This window comes from Sander lucioperca, chromosome 2, assembly GCF_008315115.2.
Source record: "Sander lucioperca isolate FBNREF2018 chromosome 2, SLUC_FBN_1.2, whole genome shotgun sequence".
NCBI classification, from domain to species: domain Eukaryota; kingdom Metazoa; phylum Chordata; class Actinopteri; order Perciformes; family Percidae; genus Sander; species Sander lucioperca.
In genome coordinates, this window is record NC_050174.1 from 45,141,117 (window position 1) to 45,161,116 (window position 20,000).

Below are 20,000 nucleotides of genomic sequence, written 5' to 3' on the forward strand. Positions count from 1 at the left end.
CAGGTGTTTCTATCTGAGCCTGAGCTTCTACAGTCCAGGAGAGCAGACTCACGGCCTCCACACTGGAACTCTTTGGTCCACATTGGAGCCTCCACTTCTCCATAGAGCGCCCCCTGGAGGACCAAAGGAGCCCCACAGCCAAGCTCCCTACAGACCACCTCTGCATCCTGCTGGTCAAAGACATCTTCACACACTGAGGACCAGCGCTGGGTAGACTGGTTAGTCTTCACCTCCAGTCTGCCTGAGCACATACTGGTCCCATTCACCAGCCTGACAGAGTCTGGAGAGATGATAAAAGATGTAATAGAGAAAGAGAAAAGACACCAGACACTAAATAAAAAGATGTCATTAAACAACAATTCAGTGATTCAAACTGGACTCAGCACAATACCAACAGAAGTTGATCATTAACAGACTCATCTTTATAACACCTCAGACTGCAGCAATGTTACATCTTATTTACATTTAATACACTCTGTTTTCCATTTCTGAAAACTTTCAAAGTGAGTCAAAACATACCACAACATCATCATCTGCAGATTTCTCTATTCTGTTCTTCTGCTCAGATACTCCACAATCTTTGCCCTCCACACAGACAAGTTTAAACATTTTCACTCTTATTTTTAATAGAAGATCTGTGACCCAGAATAAAAACCAGTTTAGAAAATGATCCCTAAAATCTAAAAAAGGGGTAGGGTCTGGACTCTCTTTTAAGTAGTTTCCCAGGGTGAAGGAGCCACGTTGAAGTGGAGATACTGACGAGCCCCTGATGGAGCTGAGCTGCTCAAATTTGGGGCCAGTAGGTCATTGGTGCCTGTTGTGGTGGCAACCAAAGAACCTGCTGGTGAAAACCAGTGGCTCAGAAAGCTGTCAAGCTGATGGTCTGCTGCCATTCTAGCTGCTGTGTGTGTGTGTGTGTGTGTGTGTGTGTGTGTGTGTGTGTGTGTGTGTGTGTGTGTGTGTGTGTGTCAACCTGGGTACATTACTGTCATAGAGGATGTCATAGATAATGTCACTGATGGGCTTACCTGAACAGTTGAGATACAGGATGGAGGAAGAGTAATCTGATGACAATGATGATGCACACTCCCTCAGAGAAGATCCAAACAGAACACAGTCAGACTTGATCCACCACACAGATCTGTCTGAGGACTCTTTTCTCTCTTCTACAGAAACAGCAGAGCCACAGTCCAACTCTCTGCAGGCAGCAGCTGCTGTCTTCAGGGTCCAGGCAGAGCCATCAACTGGTCTCCATTCTCTACGATGTTTCACCTCCAGTGTTCCTGCACAGCGACTCTCTCCTCCCACCAATCTGACAGACTCTGAATTTATTTAAGAAAAGATGAAACTGTAAATACTGATACTGCTTTAATAATTTTTTATTTCTCTTTTCTGTCTCTGTGTACCTGTTGAGGTGTGTTCTCCTTCAGCCTGGAGTCCTGAGGAGAAAATCAGAAGGTAAACATCAGTATAAAGCAGCATGATTGGATCACATCTGTGGACAGAACAAACTCTCTCAGGTTGTTTTGTAAAGAATCTTCTAGCAGCTCAGAAACATCTCAGTGAACTCACTCTGGAGCATTTTACCAGTTTGCTAAATGTGAATGAACATGTGAATACACAGAACACTAGTCTGCTGTTCGGGGAAGGAATTTAAAGAAAACATATACTGTAATTATCTTTAACCGCAACTATTCTGTAATTATTGCATACTTAAAACTTAACCAGCTGATTGGTTTCTTCTGGCTTAATCAATAGATATAATTGGGAATAATCTGCATAACAGTGACACTATGTAGTGTTTCCTAACAATATTCCCTAGGGGAAGCATATTTAATGTAAATAAAAGTGGTCCAAGCACAGAGCCTTGTGGAACACCATGACTTACTTTACTGAACATGGAGGATTTATCGTTAAATCTATTTTCCCATTTGTGTGTGTGTGTGTGTGTGTGTGTGTGTGTGTGTGTGTGTGTGAGAGAGAGAGAGAGAGAGAGAGAGAGAGCAGTTTGTCCTCTTATTACAAGATCATCACAAATATTCAAATAACACATCATCTTTAAAGCTGAGTCCTACCTGGGCTGCACAGCAGCAGCAGCACCAACAGGTGATACATGTCCAGGTGGAGCATCTCTTTGATCACCCCGTGTGCTGTCCTCAGTGTATATCTGTGAACAGGAAGAGGAGGAGCTTTACTGGAACAGAATCAGAATCAGCTTCAATGGCCAAGTAAGGCTACATTTACATTGCTCATTTTTGGGTTAAAATTGAATATCTTTTGCTACATTTACACCTCACATACACAATGCTCTGGCAGTGGTTTGGATTCTGCGGGGTTGTGTTGCAGTCTTAACGGCTGCAACTTGTACAAAATGCAGCTGCCAGATTTATAACCAGAACAAGTCGCCGGTCTCATATCACACTTCTCTTCATCTTGCATCCCTTCATTGGCAAATTCAGATTCCAGTATAAGATCCTGTTGATAACCTTCAAAGCATTACATGACCTTTCCCCCATTCCATTTCTGAGCGCCTTGTTCCTCACTCCACTAACCGCCCCCTCAGATCCTCGAACCTTGGTCTTTTATCTATCCTTCGCTCCAACTACAAGACCAAAGGTGATCGTGCCTTTGCGATTTTAGCTCCAACACTCTGGAATCTTCTCCCTCTGCCTGTTAGGTCTGATGTAACTCTGGACTGTTTTAATGGCAATGGCCTGGCTTTCTCTTTCATTAGTTACTAGTTCAGAGTGTCCAATGGACACAAGGTGTTACAGAGTTAAAACATAGAGTAAAATCAACAGGTGACTAAACATGTATCCAGTTGATATGGCTTATGTTATAAAATTAGGTTGAAATGTCAAAAGAAGAGCTAAAGAGCTGGTGGAGGGCAATGATGTGTTTCTGTTGGGTGATCCAGCTCATCCCCTTATGCTGTACCTCAGGAAGGAATACCCCAATGGTGGAGTTACTCCACAGGAGCAGTATTCAGGGCTATCACTTTGCAAAGCACACATGGTGATTGAATGTTCACCTTACTTCCTGCTTTTCTCCCGTCATAACTTTTATGCTTTTATCCAAAGCGACTTCCAATTAAGTGCTATCAACCCTGAAAGTGCAAACTCCAGACAGCAAGTACATTAGCTTTAAATAAGCAAAACAACAAAGAGCCATATGAAAGTGCAGCTTCAAGAAATATATATATATATATATACCCATGCAAGGGTGGGGAAGGTAAGAGTGAGAGGGCAAAAGAAGAGAGAAGATGTAAGAAGTCAGTTGACTTCTCTGTCTGGATGTTGAAGTTGCCCAGAAGTACCAGCAGAGGGCCAGTTTCAGGGATGTTTGAAAGGACATCCAGCTCCTCCAAAAACTCTCCCAGAGGACCAGAGGCCTGTACTACGAATCAAGATCAACATGTCCTGGATTTCTTTCAGTGATCCGGCTTCACCTAACCTAACAACCGTGGTCCCGCATAAGCTGTATCACGACGCTGGTTATCAACTAGTTCAGTCAACCCAGGTTTTTCCAATCTAGAGACGTGCGCGTTCACATAAAAGAGGCGGTGTTTGCGCACCACGACCAATCGCAAACATCTACCAGAGCTGCATCTTTTAAACAAGAAGAACAAACTATAATTCTACATAAATATGAAGAACACAGACACGGTTTAACAGGCAAAACGCAGGAAAGAAAGCTGGCAAAAAAGCCGACGCTGTTATGCGTAAATCACAACGCTTAGCTTATCAATATCCAGTGGTGTAGTCTACGTGATAGTAAGCTCCAGAATTTCCATATACTCACTTAAAAATGCCCAATGACACGTAACAACATACTTTCCATTATATGTTTGGTATATTTTGAATTGTCATCTGTGCTTTTTTCTTCACATAGGCTCAATGGAGGTATTTCACCATAAATTGGTGCATAAAAGTGTATCGGAATGCAGGAAATGAAGTCGTTGATGCTTAAAACTTCCCTGGGGGAGGACACCCAGACCCCCCACTATGATATGCCCCCCTCCTCCCCCAAAGGCAGATTCTGGCCAATATACAGTACAGTACAACCACTACAATACATTAGACTAAACTGTTCACTTCCCCATCAGTCAGGCACAAGATCTGACCATATATAATTACACTTTTGCTTTCCATAAACTGTCGTTGCTTTAGGCTTTTATTTCAGTTGCAACCCCAGCAGTGGTGCGCGATCGTGAGAGAAAATAAAAAAAAACATAAAAACATAATTTAAACCGATGTGCACATTGGCAACACACGGCTAAAGAAGGCAACAAATAGCCTATAAGTAATTCCCTCCGCTGAAAATCTATATCTTTCATAAAAATACCCATCAGGGAATGTTAACGGGGTTGTCGGTCTCTAAATGTTTTAACTTTTATGAGCGCACCTCTCTCTCTCTCTCCGCGAACCGAGCTCCAGCTGATCTTCTAAGAACGGTGACGCCGTTATCAGTCGAGTATTGATTGGTCAGTAGGCGGTGCTTTTACACCGGTTGATCTCTAATCTCCAACATAACCTGCTCCCGACCAGGTTAGGCGTTCAGCATAAGTTACCACGGCGATTGAACCCGATCACAAGTGATCCACCTTCGTAGTACAGAAAACCCTGGGTTGAGCCTGAAGTTAGCTCGTTAACGCCAAATCTCGCTTCGTAGTACAGGCCTCTGGTGGGTGGTAGATAACAACAATGATTAGTTTTACTGGATGGGTTATGGTAACAGCATGATGTTCAAAAGACAGTGGAATGAAGTGTGGCAGTGGGTAGAGAGAAAATCTCCACTTGGGGTTAATGAGTAGGCCTGTACCCCCGCCCCTACCAGTCGGTCTGGGTGTGTGGGTTAAAGAGTAGGCGGAAGAGAAAGCAGCAGGGGTGGATGTGTTGGTCGGTGTAATCCAGGTCTCAGTGAGAGCAAGGAAGTCAAAGGATTGCTGGCTGGCAAAGCCAGAGATGAACTCAGTCTTGCGAGTGGCAGACTGGCGGTTCCACAGGCCACCTGCGACAAGGTGTTGAGTGTGTGTGGAGTGGGTGGGATAGGTAAGAGAGGTCGGGATACGGAAATGTTACGAACTTACGCGAGGTTTGTGGTATCTCCGATAGGATATATGGACAAGAATGGAGAAGCAGCACATTTCCAGATAAAGACACCAAGCAGTGCAAGTAAGATGTAAGATATCAAGAAGATATCAAGCCCACTTAGCCTCCCACGAAGACTCTCGCATAGACTCCTTTGTCTTTGTCCTCCGAGTCTTGCCGCTGAAGCTGCCGCTTCACACAAATGCCAATATTAAATACAAGGAGGTGATTGGTGTTGGCTACAGGTGAGGAGGCCCCACCCTGGCTAATCACTCAACAAAGCACCTGGACAGTCGTTAAGCACCACTCCCCAACTCCACACTTCACACTAAGCTAGTCTGATTACCCTAAACAGTTACAGTCACTTTAAGTAAGACCACAAAATTCTGGCCAAAAAACACCGCAGAAGCGGAAGAAGCAGAAGAAGCAGCAGAACCCACAGTAAAAGCAGCAAAGACAAGAGGCAAGCAACAAAAGCAGCAAAACCAAGTAGCAAACAGCAAAAGACAGCAGAATGAGCAAAATCAGCAGAACAAACACAGTCAATTTAACCTTAAGGCAGCAGTGGGCAGAGAAACCTAATAAAGTAAGTACTTATCTTAATATCTAGCTAATAGTAATAGTAAGTCTCCTCAGAAGTCAAATGCAAAAAAGCGACTACGGCTACTAGAGGGCGCCGCCACTAGAAACCTAAATATAGGTCAGAATGATGCTGGAACAAATGAGTTATGGGGTAATTTACGTGGGGACAGTTTCAGACAAACACACAACAACTCAATATTTAGAGCTTCAATAATGATCGAGGGTCAATGACACATTTCTGGACCTGAAAACTAATTCAACATCCAAGTTCCAACTGGATTCTCCCATTATGTAACACTGCGGGGACATCCACTATATGAAGTTTGAAGCATTTCATTCTAATGTTAAAAAACAATTAAACTGTATTTTGTGTCTGAATTATTTCTAATAACATTACAGCTGATTAATAATATTCTTATTATTTCTTTTCCAGAGTCGGACAGATAAAATAAATAAATAATATAATAATAATAATAATAATAATAATAATAATAATAATAATAATAATAAAAGTAATTGTTTTTCTCAATTGTTCACACACTTTTTTTTGTGAAAGCATACCTTGTATCCTCAGAACACGACACACCAAAACACATAAAAATGACAAAACTCCCCAAATCTGATGCAAAATGAAACATTGCCTTCAAAACAATCGTATTTCGTCTGGAACATTAGGAAGAAAAGTTATAAAGTTATAAAGTTATAAAGCAGATGAGACGTCCTGAAGGAGGCATTGTTTTCTTACCGTCTGATTTATTCTCTTTTAATTTTTCCTCTGATGTTTCTCAAACTTTTTCCTCGTATTTTCTCCTTCAGGTTCCACAGTCGCTCTCTTACTTCTGTTTTGTGTTTTCCTAGTTTCTCCTTTTCTCCTCTCTCAGTTTGTCTCCTGGTTCCACTGTATCTCTGCAGACAGGACTCTGCCCCACTCCACCCATCTTTCCTTCCAAGACAGGACATGTGTTGTGTCTTGATATGGCGGGATGCCTTTCTCAATCAATCATATCAATATGACATGTAACGCAGGGCACTGTGACTCAGTCATATCAAGACCAATAATTATTATATTATTTATTTATTTTATCTGTCCGACTCTGGAAAAGAAATAATAAGAATATTATTAATCAGCTGTAATGTTATTAGAAATAATTCAGACACAAAATACAGTTTAATTGTTTTTTAACATTAGAATGAAATGCTTCAAACTTCATATAGTGGATGTCCCCGCAGTGTTACATAATGGGAGAATCCAGTTGGAACTTGGATGTTGAATTAGTTTTCAGGTCCAGAAATGTGTCATTGACCCTCGATCATTATTGAAGCTCTAAATATTGAGTTGTTGTGTGTTTGTCTGAAACTGTCCCCCCCCCCCCCCCCCACGTAAATTCCCCCATAACTCATTTGTTCCAGCATCATTCTGACCTATATTTAGGTTTCTAGTGGCGGCGCCCTCTAGTAGCCGTAGTCGCTTTTTTGCATTTGACTTCTGAGGAGACTTACTATTACTATTAGCTAGATATTAAGATAAGTACTTACTTTATTAGGTTTCTCTGCCCACTGCTGCCTTAAGGTTAAATTGACTGTGTTTGTTCTGCTGATTTTGCTCATTCTGCTGTCTTTTGCTGTTTGCTACTTGGTTTTGCTGCTTTTGTTGCTTGCCTCTTGTCTTTGCTGCTTTTACTGTGGGTTCTGCTGCTTCTTCTGCTTCTTCCGCTTCTGCGGTGTTTTTGGCCAGAATTTTGTGGTCTTACTTAAAGTGACTGTAACTGTTTAGGGTAATCAGACTAGCTTAGTGTGAAGTGTGGAGTTGGGGAGTGGTGCTTAACGACTGTCCAGGTGCTTTGTTGAGTGATTAGCCAGGGTGGGGCCTCCTCACCTGTAGCCAACACCAATCACCTCCTTGTATTTAATATTGGCATTTGTGTGAAGCGGCAGCTTCAGCGGCAAGACTCGGAGGACAAAGACAAAGGAGTCTATGCGAGAGTCTTCGTGGGAGGCTAAGTGGGCTTGATATCTTCTTGATATCTTACATCTTACTTGCACTGCTTGGTGTCTTTATCTGGAAATGTGCTGCTTCTCCATTCTTGTCCATATATCCTATCGGAGATACCACAAACCTCGCGTAAGTTCGTAACATTTCCGTATCCCGACCTCTCTTACCTATCCCACCCACTCCACACACACTCAACACCTTGTCGCAGGTGGCCTGTGGAACCGCCAGTCTGCCACTCGCAAGACTGAGTTCATCTCTGGCTTTGCCAGCCAGCAATCCTTTGACTTCCTTGCTCTCACTGAGACCTGGATTACACCGACCAACACATCCACCCCTGCTGCTTTCTCTTCCGCCTACTCTTTAACCCACACACCCAGACCGACTGGTAGGGGCGGGGGTACAGGCCTACTCATTAACCCCAAGTGGAGATTTTCTCTCTACCCACTGCCACACTTCATTCCACTGTCTTTTGAACATCATGCTGTTACCATAACCCATCCAGTAAAACTAATCATTGTTGTTATCTACCACCCACCAGAGGCCTGTACTACGAAGCGAGATTTGGCGTTAACGAGCTAACTTCAGGCTCAACCCAGGGTTTTCTGTACTACGAAGGTGGATCACTTGTGATCGGGTTCAATCGCCGTGGTAACTTATGCTGAACGCCTAACCTGGTCGGGAGCAGGTTATGTTGGAGATTAGAGATCAACCGGTGTAAAAGCACCGCCTACTGACCAATCAATACTCGACTGATAACGGCGTCACCGTTCTTAGAAGATCAGCTGGAGCTCGGTTCGCGGAGAGAGAGAGAGAGGTGCGCTCATAAAAGTTAAAACATTTAGAGACCGACAACCCCGTTAACATTCCCTGATGGGTATTTTTATGAAAGATATAGATTTTCAGCGGAGGGAATTACTTATAGGCTATTTGTTGCCTTCTTTAGCCGTGTGTTGCCAATGTGCACATCGGTTTAAATTATGTTTTTATGTTTTTTTTTATTTTCTCTCACGATCGCGCACCACTGCTGGGGTTGCAACTGAAATAAAAGCCTAAAGCAACGACAGTTTATGGAAAGCAAAAGTGTAATTATATATGGTCAGATCTTGTGCCTGACTGATGGGGAAGTGAACAGTTTAGTCTAATGTATTGTAGTGGTTGTACTGTACTGTATATTGGCCAGAATCTGCCTTTGGGGGAGGAGGGGGGCATATCATAGTGGGGGGTCTGGGTGTCCTCCCCCAGGGAAGTTTTAAGCATCAACGACTTCATTTCCTGCATTCCGATACACTTTTATGCACCAATTTATGGTGAAATACCTCCATTGAGCCTATGTGAAGAAAAAAGCACAGATGACAATTCAAAATATACCAAACATATAATGGAAAGTATGTTGTTACGTGTCATTGGGCATTTTTAAGTGAGTATATGGAAATTCTGGAGCTTACTATCACGTAGACTACACCACTGGATATTGATAAGCTAAGCGTTGTGATTTACGCATAACAGCGTCGGCTTTTTTGCCAGCTTTCTTTCCTGCGTTTTGCCTGTTAAACCGTGTCTGTGTTCTTCATATTTATGTAGAATTATAGTTTGTTCTTCTTGTTTAAAAGATGCAGCTCTGGTAGATGTTTGCGATTGGTCGTGGTGCGCAAACACCGCCTCTTTTATGTGAACGCGCACGTCTCTAGATTGGAAAAACCTGGGTTGACTGAACTAGTTGATAACCAGCGTCGTGATACAGCTTATGCGGGACCACGGTTGTTAGGTTAGGTGAAGCCGGATCACTGAAAGAAATCCAGGACATGTTGATCTTGATTCGTAGTACAGGCCTCTGGTCCTCTGGGAGAGTTTTTGGAGGAGCTGGATGTCCTTTCAAACATCCCTGAAACTGGCCCTCTGCTGGTACTTCTGGGCAACTTCAACATCCAGACAGAGAAGTCAACTGACTTCTTACATCTTCTCTCTTCTTTTGCCCTCTCACTCTTACCTTCCCCACCCTTGCATGGGTATATATATATATATATTTCTTGAAGCTGCACTTTCATATGGCTCTTTGTTGTTTTGCTTATTTAAAGCTAATGTACTTGCTGTCTGGAGTTTGCACTTTCAGGGTTGATAGCACTTAATTGGAAGTCGCTTTGGATAAAAGCATAAAAGTTATGACGGGAGAAAAGCAGGAAGTAAGGTGAACATTCAATCACCATGTGTGCTTTGCAAAGTGATAGCCCTGAATACTGCTCCTGTGGAGTAACTCCACCATTGGGGTATTCCTTCCTGAGGTACAGCATAAGGGGATGAGCTGGATCACCCAACAGAAACACATCATTGCCCTCCACCAGCTCTTTAGCTCTTCTTTTGACATTTCAACCTAATTTTATAACATAAGCCATATCAACTGGATACATGTTTAGTCACCTGTTGATTTTACTCTATGTTTTAACTCTGTAACACCTTGTGTCCATTGGACACTCTGAACTAGTAACTAATGAAAGAGAAAGCCAGGCCATTGCCATTAAAACAGTCCAGAGTTACATCAGACCTAACAGGCAGAGGGAGAAGATTCCAGAGTGTTGGAGCTAAAATCGCAAAGGCACGATCACCTTTGGTCTTGTAGTTGGAGCGAAGGATAGATAAAAGACCAAGGTTCGAGGATCTGAGGGGGCGGTTAGTGGAGTGAGGAACAAGGCGCTCAGAAATGGAATGGGGGAAAGGTCATGTAATGCTTTGAAGGTTATCAACAGGATCTTATACTGGAATCTGAATTTGCCAATGAAGGGATGCAAGATGAAGAGAAGTGTGATATGAGACCGGCGACTTGTTCTGGTTATAAATCTGGCAGCTGCATTTTGTACAAGTTGCAGCCGTTAAGACTGCAACACAACCCCGCAGAATCCAAACCACTGCCAGAGCATTGTGTATGTGAGGTGTAAATGTAGCAAAAGATATTCAATTTTAACCCAAAAATGAGCAATGTAAATGTAGCCTTACTTGGCCATTGAAGCTGATTCTGATTCTGTTCCAGTAAAGCTCCTCCTCTTCCTGTTCACAGATATACACTGAGGACAGCACACGGGGTGATCAAAGAGATGCTCCACCTGGACATGTATCACCTGTTGGTGCTGCTGCTGCTGTGCAGCCCAGGTAGGACTCAGCTTTAAAGATGATGTGTTATTTGAATATTTGTGATGATCTTGTAATAAGAGGACAAACTGCTCTCTCTCTCTCTCTCTCTCTCTCTCACACACACACACACACACACACACACACACACACACACACACACAAATGGGAAAATAGATTTAACGATAAATCCTCCATGTTCAGTAAAGTAAGTCATGGTGTTCCACAAGGCTCTGTGCTTGGACCACTTTTATTTACATTAAATATGCTTCCCCTAGGGAATATTGTTAGGAAACACTACATAGTGTCACTGTTATGCAGATTATTCCCAATTATATCTATTGATTAAGCCAGAAGAAACCAATCAGCTGGTTAAGTTTTAAGTATGCAATAATTACAGAATAGTTGCGGTTAAAGATAATTACAGTATATGTTTTCTTTAAATTCCTTCCCCGAACAGCAGACTAGTGTTCTGTGTATTCACATGTTCATTCACATTTAGCAAACTGGTAAAATGCTCCAGAGTGAGTTCACTGAGATGTTTCTGAGCTGCTAGAAGATTCTTTACAAAACAACCTGAGAGAGTTTGTTCTGTCCACAGATGTGATCCAATCATGCTGCTTTATACTGATGTTACCTTCTGATTTTCTCCTCAGGACTCCAGGCTGAAGGAGAACACACCTCAACAGGTACACAGAGACAGAAAAGAGAAATAAAAAATTATTAAAGCAGTATCAGTATTTACAGTTTCATCTTTTCTTAAATAAATTCAGAGTCTGTCAGATTGGTGGGAGGAGAGAGTCGCTGTGCAGGAACACTGGAGGTGAAACATCGTAGAGAATGGAGACCAGTTGATGGCTCTGCCTGGACCCTGAAGACAGCAGCTGCTGCCTGCAGAGAGTTGGACTGTGGCTCTGCTGTTTCTGTAGAAGAGAGAAAAGAGTCCTCAGACAGATCTGTGTGGTGGATCAAGTCTGACTGTGTTCTGTTTGGATCTTCTCTGAGGGAGTGTGCATCATCATTGTCATCAGATTACTCTTCCTCCATCCTGTATCTCAACTGTTCAGGTAAGCCCATCAGTGACATTATCTATGACATCCTCTATGACAGTAATGTACCCAGGTTGACACACACACACACACACACACACACACACACACACACACACACACACACACACACACACAGCAGCTAGAATGGCAGCAGACCATCAGCTTGACAGCTTTCTGAGCCACTGGTTTTCACCAGCAGGTTCTTTGGTTGCCACCACAACAGGCACCAATGACCTACTGGCCCCAAATTTGAGCAGCTCAGCTCCATCAGGGGCTCGTCAGTATCTCCACTTCAAACGTGGCTCCTTCACCCTGGGAAACTACTTAAAAGAGAGTCCAGACCCTACCCCTTTTTTAGATTTTAGGGATCATTTTCTAAACTGGTTTTTATTCTGGGTCACAGATCTTCTATTAAAAATAAGAGTGAAAATGTTTAAACTTGTCTGTGTGGAGGGCAAAGATTGTGGAGTATCTGAGCAGAAGAACAGAATAGAGAAATCTGCAGATGATGATGTTGTGGTATGTTTTGACTCACTTTGAAAGTTTTCAGAAATGGAAAACAGAGTGTATTAAATGTAAATAAGATGTAACATTGCTGCAGTCTGAGGTGTTATAAAGATGAGTCTGTTAATGATCAACTTCTGTTGGTATTGTGCTGAGTCCAGTTTGAATCACTGAATTGTTGTTTAATGACATCTTTTATTTAGTGTCTGGTGTCTTTTCTCTTTCTCTATTACATCTTTTATCATCTCTCCAGACTCTGTCAGGCTGGTGAATGGGACCAGTATGTGCTCAGGCAGACTGGAGGTGAAGACTAACCAGTCTACCCAGCGCTGGTCCTCAGTGTGTGAAGATGTCTTTGACCAGCAGGATGCAGAGGTGGTCTGTAGGGAGCTTGGCTGTGGGGCTCCTTTGGTCCTCCAGGGGGCGCTCTATGGAGAAGTGGAGGCTCCAATGTGGACCAAAGAGTTCCAGTGTGGAGGCCGTGAGTCTGCTCTCCTGGACTGTAGAAGCTCAGGCTCAGATAGAAACACCTGCTCACCTGGAAAAGATGTTGGACTCACCTGCTCAGGTAGAAGAGGAGCTGCAGCTTTGATTTGGTTAATTTTGTTAATCACCTTTAATTTTTTGCTGATGTTTCTGTTCAGAGCCTGTCAGGTTGGTGGGAGGAAACAGGCGCTGTGCAGGAACACTGGAGGTGAAATATCAGAGAGAATGGAGACCAGTGGATCTCTATTTCTGGCCCCGGAAGGAAGCAGCTGCTGCCTGCAGAGAGTTGGACTGTGGCTCTGCTGTTTCTGTAGAAGAGAGAGAGTCCTCATACAGATCTGTGTGGTGGATCAGGTCTAACTGTGTTCAATTTGGATCTGCTCTGAGGGAGTGTGCATCATCATTGTCATCTTCTTCCATCCTGGATCTCACCTGCTTAGGTAAGCCCTACGGTGACATCATCTATGACATCATCTATGACAGTAATGTACCCAGGTTGACACACACATGCAGCAGCTAGAATGGCAGCAGATTGTCTCCAGCAGCCATGACGGAGTCTGATGAGCTGCTTCCTCAGTAAATAAGCTATAAGCTATAGGTAAATAAGCTACTGAATTCATCAAAATATATATTGAAGGATTTCGATCTAAAATGTGACCAATTTGTTCCTGTTCTCCAACCTGTTCTTGAGGAGCAGGTGTCATTACCTGGAAAAGGTTTAAGTAACAGGTGAGATATATATTAGTAACAGGTGAGTCAGATATTTACTGAAGGAAACAGTAAACTCAAATGACTTGTATTTTCCTTTTTAGATGTGAGGTTTAAAGAGTGCATAGCTAAACAGACTAAAGATACATTGCAAACCTGTGGCATCATTTTTGTTGTTTTTAATTTTGAATAGGGTCTTACTGTGGAGCATGCTTATGCAATTGTTCCATAGCTGTTTTATCTTTGCTGGTCAAGTCGGTTGGATAGGTGACAATTTGATCTTGCAAAATAAAGGTTGTTTCGGGTTCATTGACTGGAGGTTCTTGTACGCGGATAGCAATTCTCTCACATGGGTCTTTTCCAGCTACATCTAAACACACCCAATAGATACCCTGGTCTGCCTTGTTTACATTCCTTACTGTCACTATACTATCCCAATTAGGTGACTGGCCATTCGATAGTTTTCTAACTAAGGTCCATCTGGACGTCTGCTCGGTTTCGGCTTTGTAACCCTCGGAATCTGTGTGAGAGTGTTGGAACACATGGTCTCAACTGGTACAGTACTCTGTGCAGAGATAGGCTTGATCGGTAGCCCTTCCTCTCGCTTTGCACACAAATTGTTGGCCTGAACATGGGTCCACAGTAAATGACTGTGTTCTGCCCCTGGTTAATGTAATCGAGTGGTTTGCATGGTGACTTTGTTTTATTCGTCGATGGTCATGGGTAGGCATGGTTGGTATGCTCGGTTGTGTATCAGTGGTCAGATTCAGAGTCAGATTCGTAGCATTGATTTTGGTTATTTTCCTGTTTTTTAGCACCTAATCGTGCCATATTATTGGTGGCAGTATTATTAGTGCAGCTAAGAAGAGGAAACACATTGTTCCCCTGAGTCCGCACAGTCCCGGAAGTCTAAAAGGATGCCACGGGCGTCTGTGGTCCATTTTTGGTTGGGCTTCTGGTTAGAGACTCTTTACTGATGAGTCTAGTTCACTTTCTCCTCTAATATGGTTGAGGGATGCAATCTATATATATATATATATATATATATATATATATATATGTATACATATATATTTTCTTCACTGGGTTTGAGACGATCCACTAATAACACTTTTCTAGTCTAAAAGACCCCCTTTGTAGCCCAGACTCTCCTCTCCCACTTCGGATCAGTGAGACTAGACTCCTCAGCCCACTCTGTCTCCCCCAGACAACCCAAATACCTTATTACAGTGTGATGAAGGTGAATCCAGGTGGTCCTTTCAGTGATTTCAAAGTGGTAGCAGTAGAGAGTAGGGCTTGATATGATTCCATCTAGGGCTGGACCAAATGTTTCGCTTTATCACTTGAAGGAGCACCTACCCACCGGGTTCCTGATGTTAAGTCAAACAGAACAAAACAGAATTTTTAGCCATAAAACAAACAAGCAAACAGAATTTTCGGCGATATCGATGAAAACAAACAAAAAGAATTGGTAAAAACAAATTTAAACTTTCTTTTTTTTAAATCCAGAAAACAAAATACCCAAAATAACACATTATTTATTAAAACACTTTATTTAAATTTGGTATGCTATGCTATCCCTCTTTTGAGGCATGCAAACTCATAACTCATTAACAAATCAAAATTATTTTATAAGCTAAACCCTCAGCTAGGTCCTGATAATATCCATGTACGAGACAGCCGTTGTGTCTCGGAACTTAAAACCCTCTTTTCAGACCTAAGCACAACTCAGAGCAATAAGCAACAAGGAAAAAGTACAAAATGAAATAGACATTGTGAAGTGTAGCCTATGAGATATCAGTTTCCAAAACTAAGCAAGTGTCAACGCCGGTGAGACAGATGGAGGTACGATGGATATGAGTGAAGCTGTCAGAACTGTGAGACTGCACAACACACAGCAACTGTTTTAGTCACTGTCATGCATTAGATCACTTATCAACTTGGAAATGTCATTCCAATCAGTCTGCGACTCATTTTCCTGTATTAGCCTGTCCCACCCAGTTTTGACAGCTCCACAATAATAGGTTTGTGGGGGGAAACGCTTTGTGTCTGTGTTGTGTGAGCAATAGCGTCTTCAAAAGTAAAGAAAGTGGTAAAGAAAGGAGGAGTTCTTCCATGCTATGTAAACGCACAGCCAATCTACGTCTGGTCTGATAACAGTGAAACATTTCACTGTAGTCGACCTTAGGCAACAGAGTAAGAAAATGCAGATAGGCATAGCAATAGAAGAAGTCAAATCATTTGTGCAAAGAAGTACTAAAGTAAAATTGCAAACAATGGGCTGACGCCAGTAATAATTCAAATCAAATAAAACCTACGTAAAAAATGTATGTAATAAAATAACATGCCCCAAAGGTGAGGAAAAATAAACAAAAATAGTAATGCAGAAAAGTGCTCATATTTTCGAAAAAGAAAGATCAAAACGGTCAAATCAAACAAATAAGTGTTCCATTCAGCATGGCTTATAGGTATGACTGTTAGGCAGTTCAAACAATAAAACACCATAGTTCATATGTTTTGTTTATACAGGGGAACTCCTAATTTGTCTTTTTTGGTAGAATATATCAGATTACAAGAATATCTGAACGCATTTACAAAATCCCGATACTGACTGGTTTTTTGGCTTTGAAATCTTAAATTAGTGATGTATACAAAAGTAACATTAGTTGTCTTAAAGTTTCTAGGTTATGGTGCTTGTGATATAGCATTTTTTAATTTAAGTGGTTACCCTCCTGAGGTAGAATGTAGTCCCAACACATCACTATTGTCTGCCACAGTTAGCAAGTTAGTTGTTACTGACCTCATGTCTTTGCGCAGACAAGAATATTAGGAGTGCCAGTCCTGTTCTGGTAATGAGGCCAGCCAGACGTCATTTGACACAAAGCAAATATGGACTGCCTGCTGGAGGTTCAAATTTGGAAAGGTTAGCAAACATTATTATTATTATTATTATTATTATTATTATTATTATTATTATTATTTATTTATGAAGAAAAATGGTTGGAGACTTATAATCAATAATGAGGACAATACATAACATTTCCGAAGAGCAATTTTTAAGGGGACACAAATAATACAGCCACAACTATACTGGTAGAGGACATGTATACACAGAGGAAAATCTTAATACTATAATTAGTGTAGCATAGACTGTACCATTATCCTTCTTTTCAGTGTTTCTCTCAATTCAATGAAAAAGCTGACGAAATTTACCAAAATATTCTTCTTTAAAGCCATGTATTTATTTTGAAGTTTACAATCAAGCGGCAAAAATACCTTAACACATAATGATTTAGTTTGAAAGAGTGTCCCCATATAAAAGAAATACAATGGTTTTATACAATTGTTAAGTTAGCTGATCATAATGTAAATTAGTGAGCCACTGGTAAAGATCATCTGCTAACCCTGACAGCCACACACCTCCTAAAATATGAACTAACGTGACATTATATTATACTAACATAAACTTTTATTTGACTTTTTATGACTAATTTATTAATTACTATTTGAGAAAAGAGTCATCTTCATCTAATGTCTAATATGAATAAAATAGCCTTGAACCACCTACTTAATACATTCCTGTCACTATCTGATGTGGCTGTGAGTCGAGGGCAGATCCTAATGTGCAGCAGGCAGTGGACCAAACCACTGAGAGGTCAGGGAGGGGGAACTCAAAATGTTTTGTTAATGTTTCTAAACTTAAAATCTACCCCTCCCTTTTTCATCTGGCCCAACAGAGACAGAGAAAAAGCATACCGAAAGTAAACATGGATAAATACTGTTTTCAGGTAGGAAATCGATTGTGGAAGTTAACCTTTATAACTTTTAATCAAATGTGCGTTTCACGAGTTATTGCAATTTAATTTCACAATTTCCATCAGCTAATGGCACTATGGGAAGGCATATTTTCCGTCATTAATAGGAAAACTGTCATCTATATATAGTTCAGAGGAAAGGCAAAGAGTAGGTCAATGGTCAATTTGACTTCTGAGTGAAGAGTAACTGTTATGTAATTCTATACAATTCACCGACATGTCATACACTATATATATATATATATATATATATATATATATATATATATATATGCTGGTGAAATAGAACAAGGGCTCAGAGATATGATCGCTACTAACAATATCAATAGGAACTCCATTACCCTAATTTAAACTATTTCTGTCTCAGATTTTGTGAAACGGTAGGAATGGGAAAACTACACAGGCCCCAGTTCAGTAGGCTGAGGATGAGTGAATAGCAAGCTTGACCAGAGACCCATGCCACTGAGGTGCTATTTTGAAGATAATTTAGTGGGGCAGCAGGGTTCTCTGGACAGCCTCACCAGGGTTGTGGCTATTGTGGAGCCCGTTGGTTTCGGCACCGGGGGCCCTGTTGGCTGGGGAAAAAAATACACGCCCTGCTGCACTGAGCCCTGCGCAGCCTGCCTGTTGTTTGGACAGTGTCTGCGGAAGTGCCCTAGGTTACCACACGCATAACACAACCCTGGCCGGTTGTGCTGGTCCTGTGGCTGTCCGTGGTTTTGTGGCCACTTCTGATAGCCGCCCTGCAATCCACCTCTCCCTCTACCACGCCCACGGAACTGACCCTGAGGAGGCTGATAAGCGTTTTGAGCTGGAGACCCATAAGGAGGGGGCTGATACTGGGGTGCCTGCTGTTGAAAGGGGGGTGGCATCTGAGGCTCCACTAGTGGGGCCTGAATATGTATTTTTAGCGCTTTAAGTTTTTGTAGTAACTCATCCTGTTGCTCAGGAGTTTCAGCATTTAAAATGAGTACGGTTAACATGTCCCAACCTCAAGTGTCTTGAGATAATTATTGTTATGATTTGATACTATAAATAAAACTGAATTGAATTTTATTTTTTGCCAATTCAAGTTATTAAAAAAAAAGATCATGTGTGTTACAGTTCAAGCTGTTATGTTCGTGTGCTGAGCTGTACAGAGACAAAAGGCCTGCAGCAGGCTCCTCCTCGCTGCTGCAGCCGCTCACTAACAGACAGCTCCTCCCCGCCGGAAAACGGCCACCTGTAACCTGATCCAGTCACGCTCTGACTGCTGTCTAACAGTTCTTTCCCTCTCAAAGCTAGTCCACTTTGTTTTTCTCCCTCTTCAATATACCAAACAGGTATATTATATTAAGAACCGTAGCACTTTGAGATTAGTTCTAACTGCAAAATGCATTACAGATAAAGTCTATTCCAATTATTATCGTCATTATTATTATTATTATTATTATTATTATTAGATTATAGGTATATCAGTAAATATATGACAATATAGTCCAGATGTTGTTAGAACGCTTACTGAGGAATTCATACCAACAAAACACCCAAAAATCAGCGAACCATGTCACTGAAGACTCTTGATCAGTGATATCGGTTTATTCGTCAATTGAGGCTATAGAAAACACCTTATTGAAGATATTACATTTAACTAACTCTTATGGCCGTAAAGGACACCTTTATAGCAGTGTTAAACAACGTCTACGGTGTCTTATAGTTGTGGGGGACACCTTATATCATGATGAACTATCACTATGGTGTTTCATAGGATTTTAACCTTGTACAATGTTACCCGTATCACAATGATCATAATGAGAGTCAGGTGTAACAGTTTATAGAAATGACACTCAGCAGCAGTCTAAAGTAGATTATTGTATTCTATTAACAGTCATATAGGTATTATTCTATTATATATAAAAATTAGATGATTCGATCAATAGTGTACCGATCTTAAGACGGGGAGTTATCAACCTCTCCCCGGAGTATCTCCTATGATATTATCTACTTAATATGCGCAGTTAACCCCAAACTACAAAACCTCACACATACACAGAGAAACAGACAAAGACAACCAAAACAGCTCAACCACAATCAGCACATGTAAAACGATCAGATATCACACAAGCAAAACAGACTATAAAAATGACACATAAGAACAAGTAAAACCGACAAACAGCGCCAGATATTACACAAAACACAGCAAACAACCATAAACCAATACACTGCCACCAGAAAAGGCGTGAGCCCCTGGGTTTAGAGACTGGAGTGCCCAGAGCTCAGTTTCTAAATAATTTTACAGTCGTACAAGTCAATCTGAGTCCTTACTGCGTGTTCAGTTTTTTGTGCATTTCTGATTTATCTGAAAAAGGCCAGGTAGCGTGTATAGACTTCACTCGAGCCGCGTACCCTTGTCTGATGATTGTTATCACACCAGAGACACCTTTGTCAGACTTCTGTTTGTTCTCATAAAAAGCCAAGCGGTATGTATGGATTTCACCCGAGCTACACGCTCCTGTCAGTGATTTTACACACTGAGACACTTTTCAGAGAACAAAACCGGGAAACTTTCACTAGAGGTAATGCCCTCAATTCCTCAAAAGATCTCGCTGTGACCTCATGGCTCAAAGGCCAAGTGTTCAGGGGAAAACACTCCATATCCAGCCATGGAATC

General features: G+C 41.6%; 2 protein-coding genes across 4 annotated transcripts in view; one reads left to right on the forward strand and one right to left on the reverse strand.

Moving 5' to 3' along the window:
* The window catches only part of LOC116065151 (scavenger receptor cysteine-rich type 1 protein M130-like), a 90,574-nt gene that overhangs the window by 6,393 nt on the left and 64,181 nt on the right, over positions 1-20,000 (reverse strand). For all 3 annotated transcript variants that reach the window (XM_035998613.1, XM_035998618.1, XM_035998615.1), the window contains exon 8: positions 1-280. This exon is cut by the window's left edge and continues 35 nt beyond it. In XM_035998613.1, coding sequence (XP_035854506.1) covers positions 1-280 — 280 coding nt within the window. The remainder of the gene's footprint in view (positions 281-20,000) is intronic.
* The window catches only part of LOC116065149 (scavenger receptor cysteine-rich type 1 protein M130-like), a 151,464-nt gene continuing 142,125 nt past the window's right edge, over positions 10,662-20,000 (forward strand). Inside the window, exons 1-2 of the mRNA XM_035998601.1 lie at positions 10,662-10,806; positions 11,442-11,474. Coding sequence (XP_035854494.1) covers positions 10,752-10,806; positions 11,442-11,474 — 88 coding nt within the window. The 5' untranslated portion in view covers positions 10,662-10,751. The remainder of the gene's footprint in view (positions 10,807-11,441; positions 11,475-20,000) is intronic.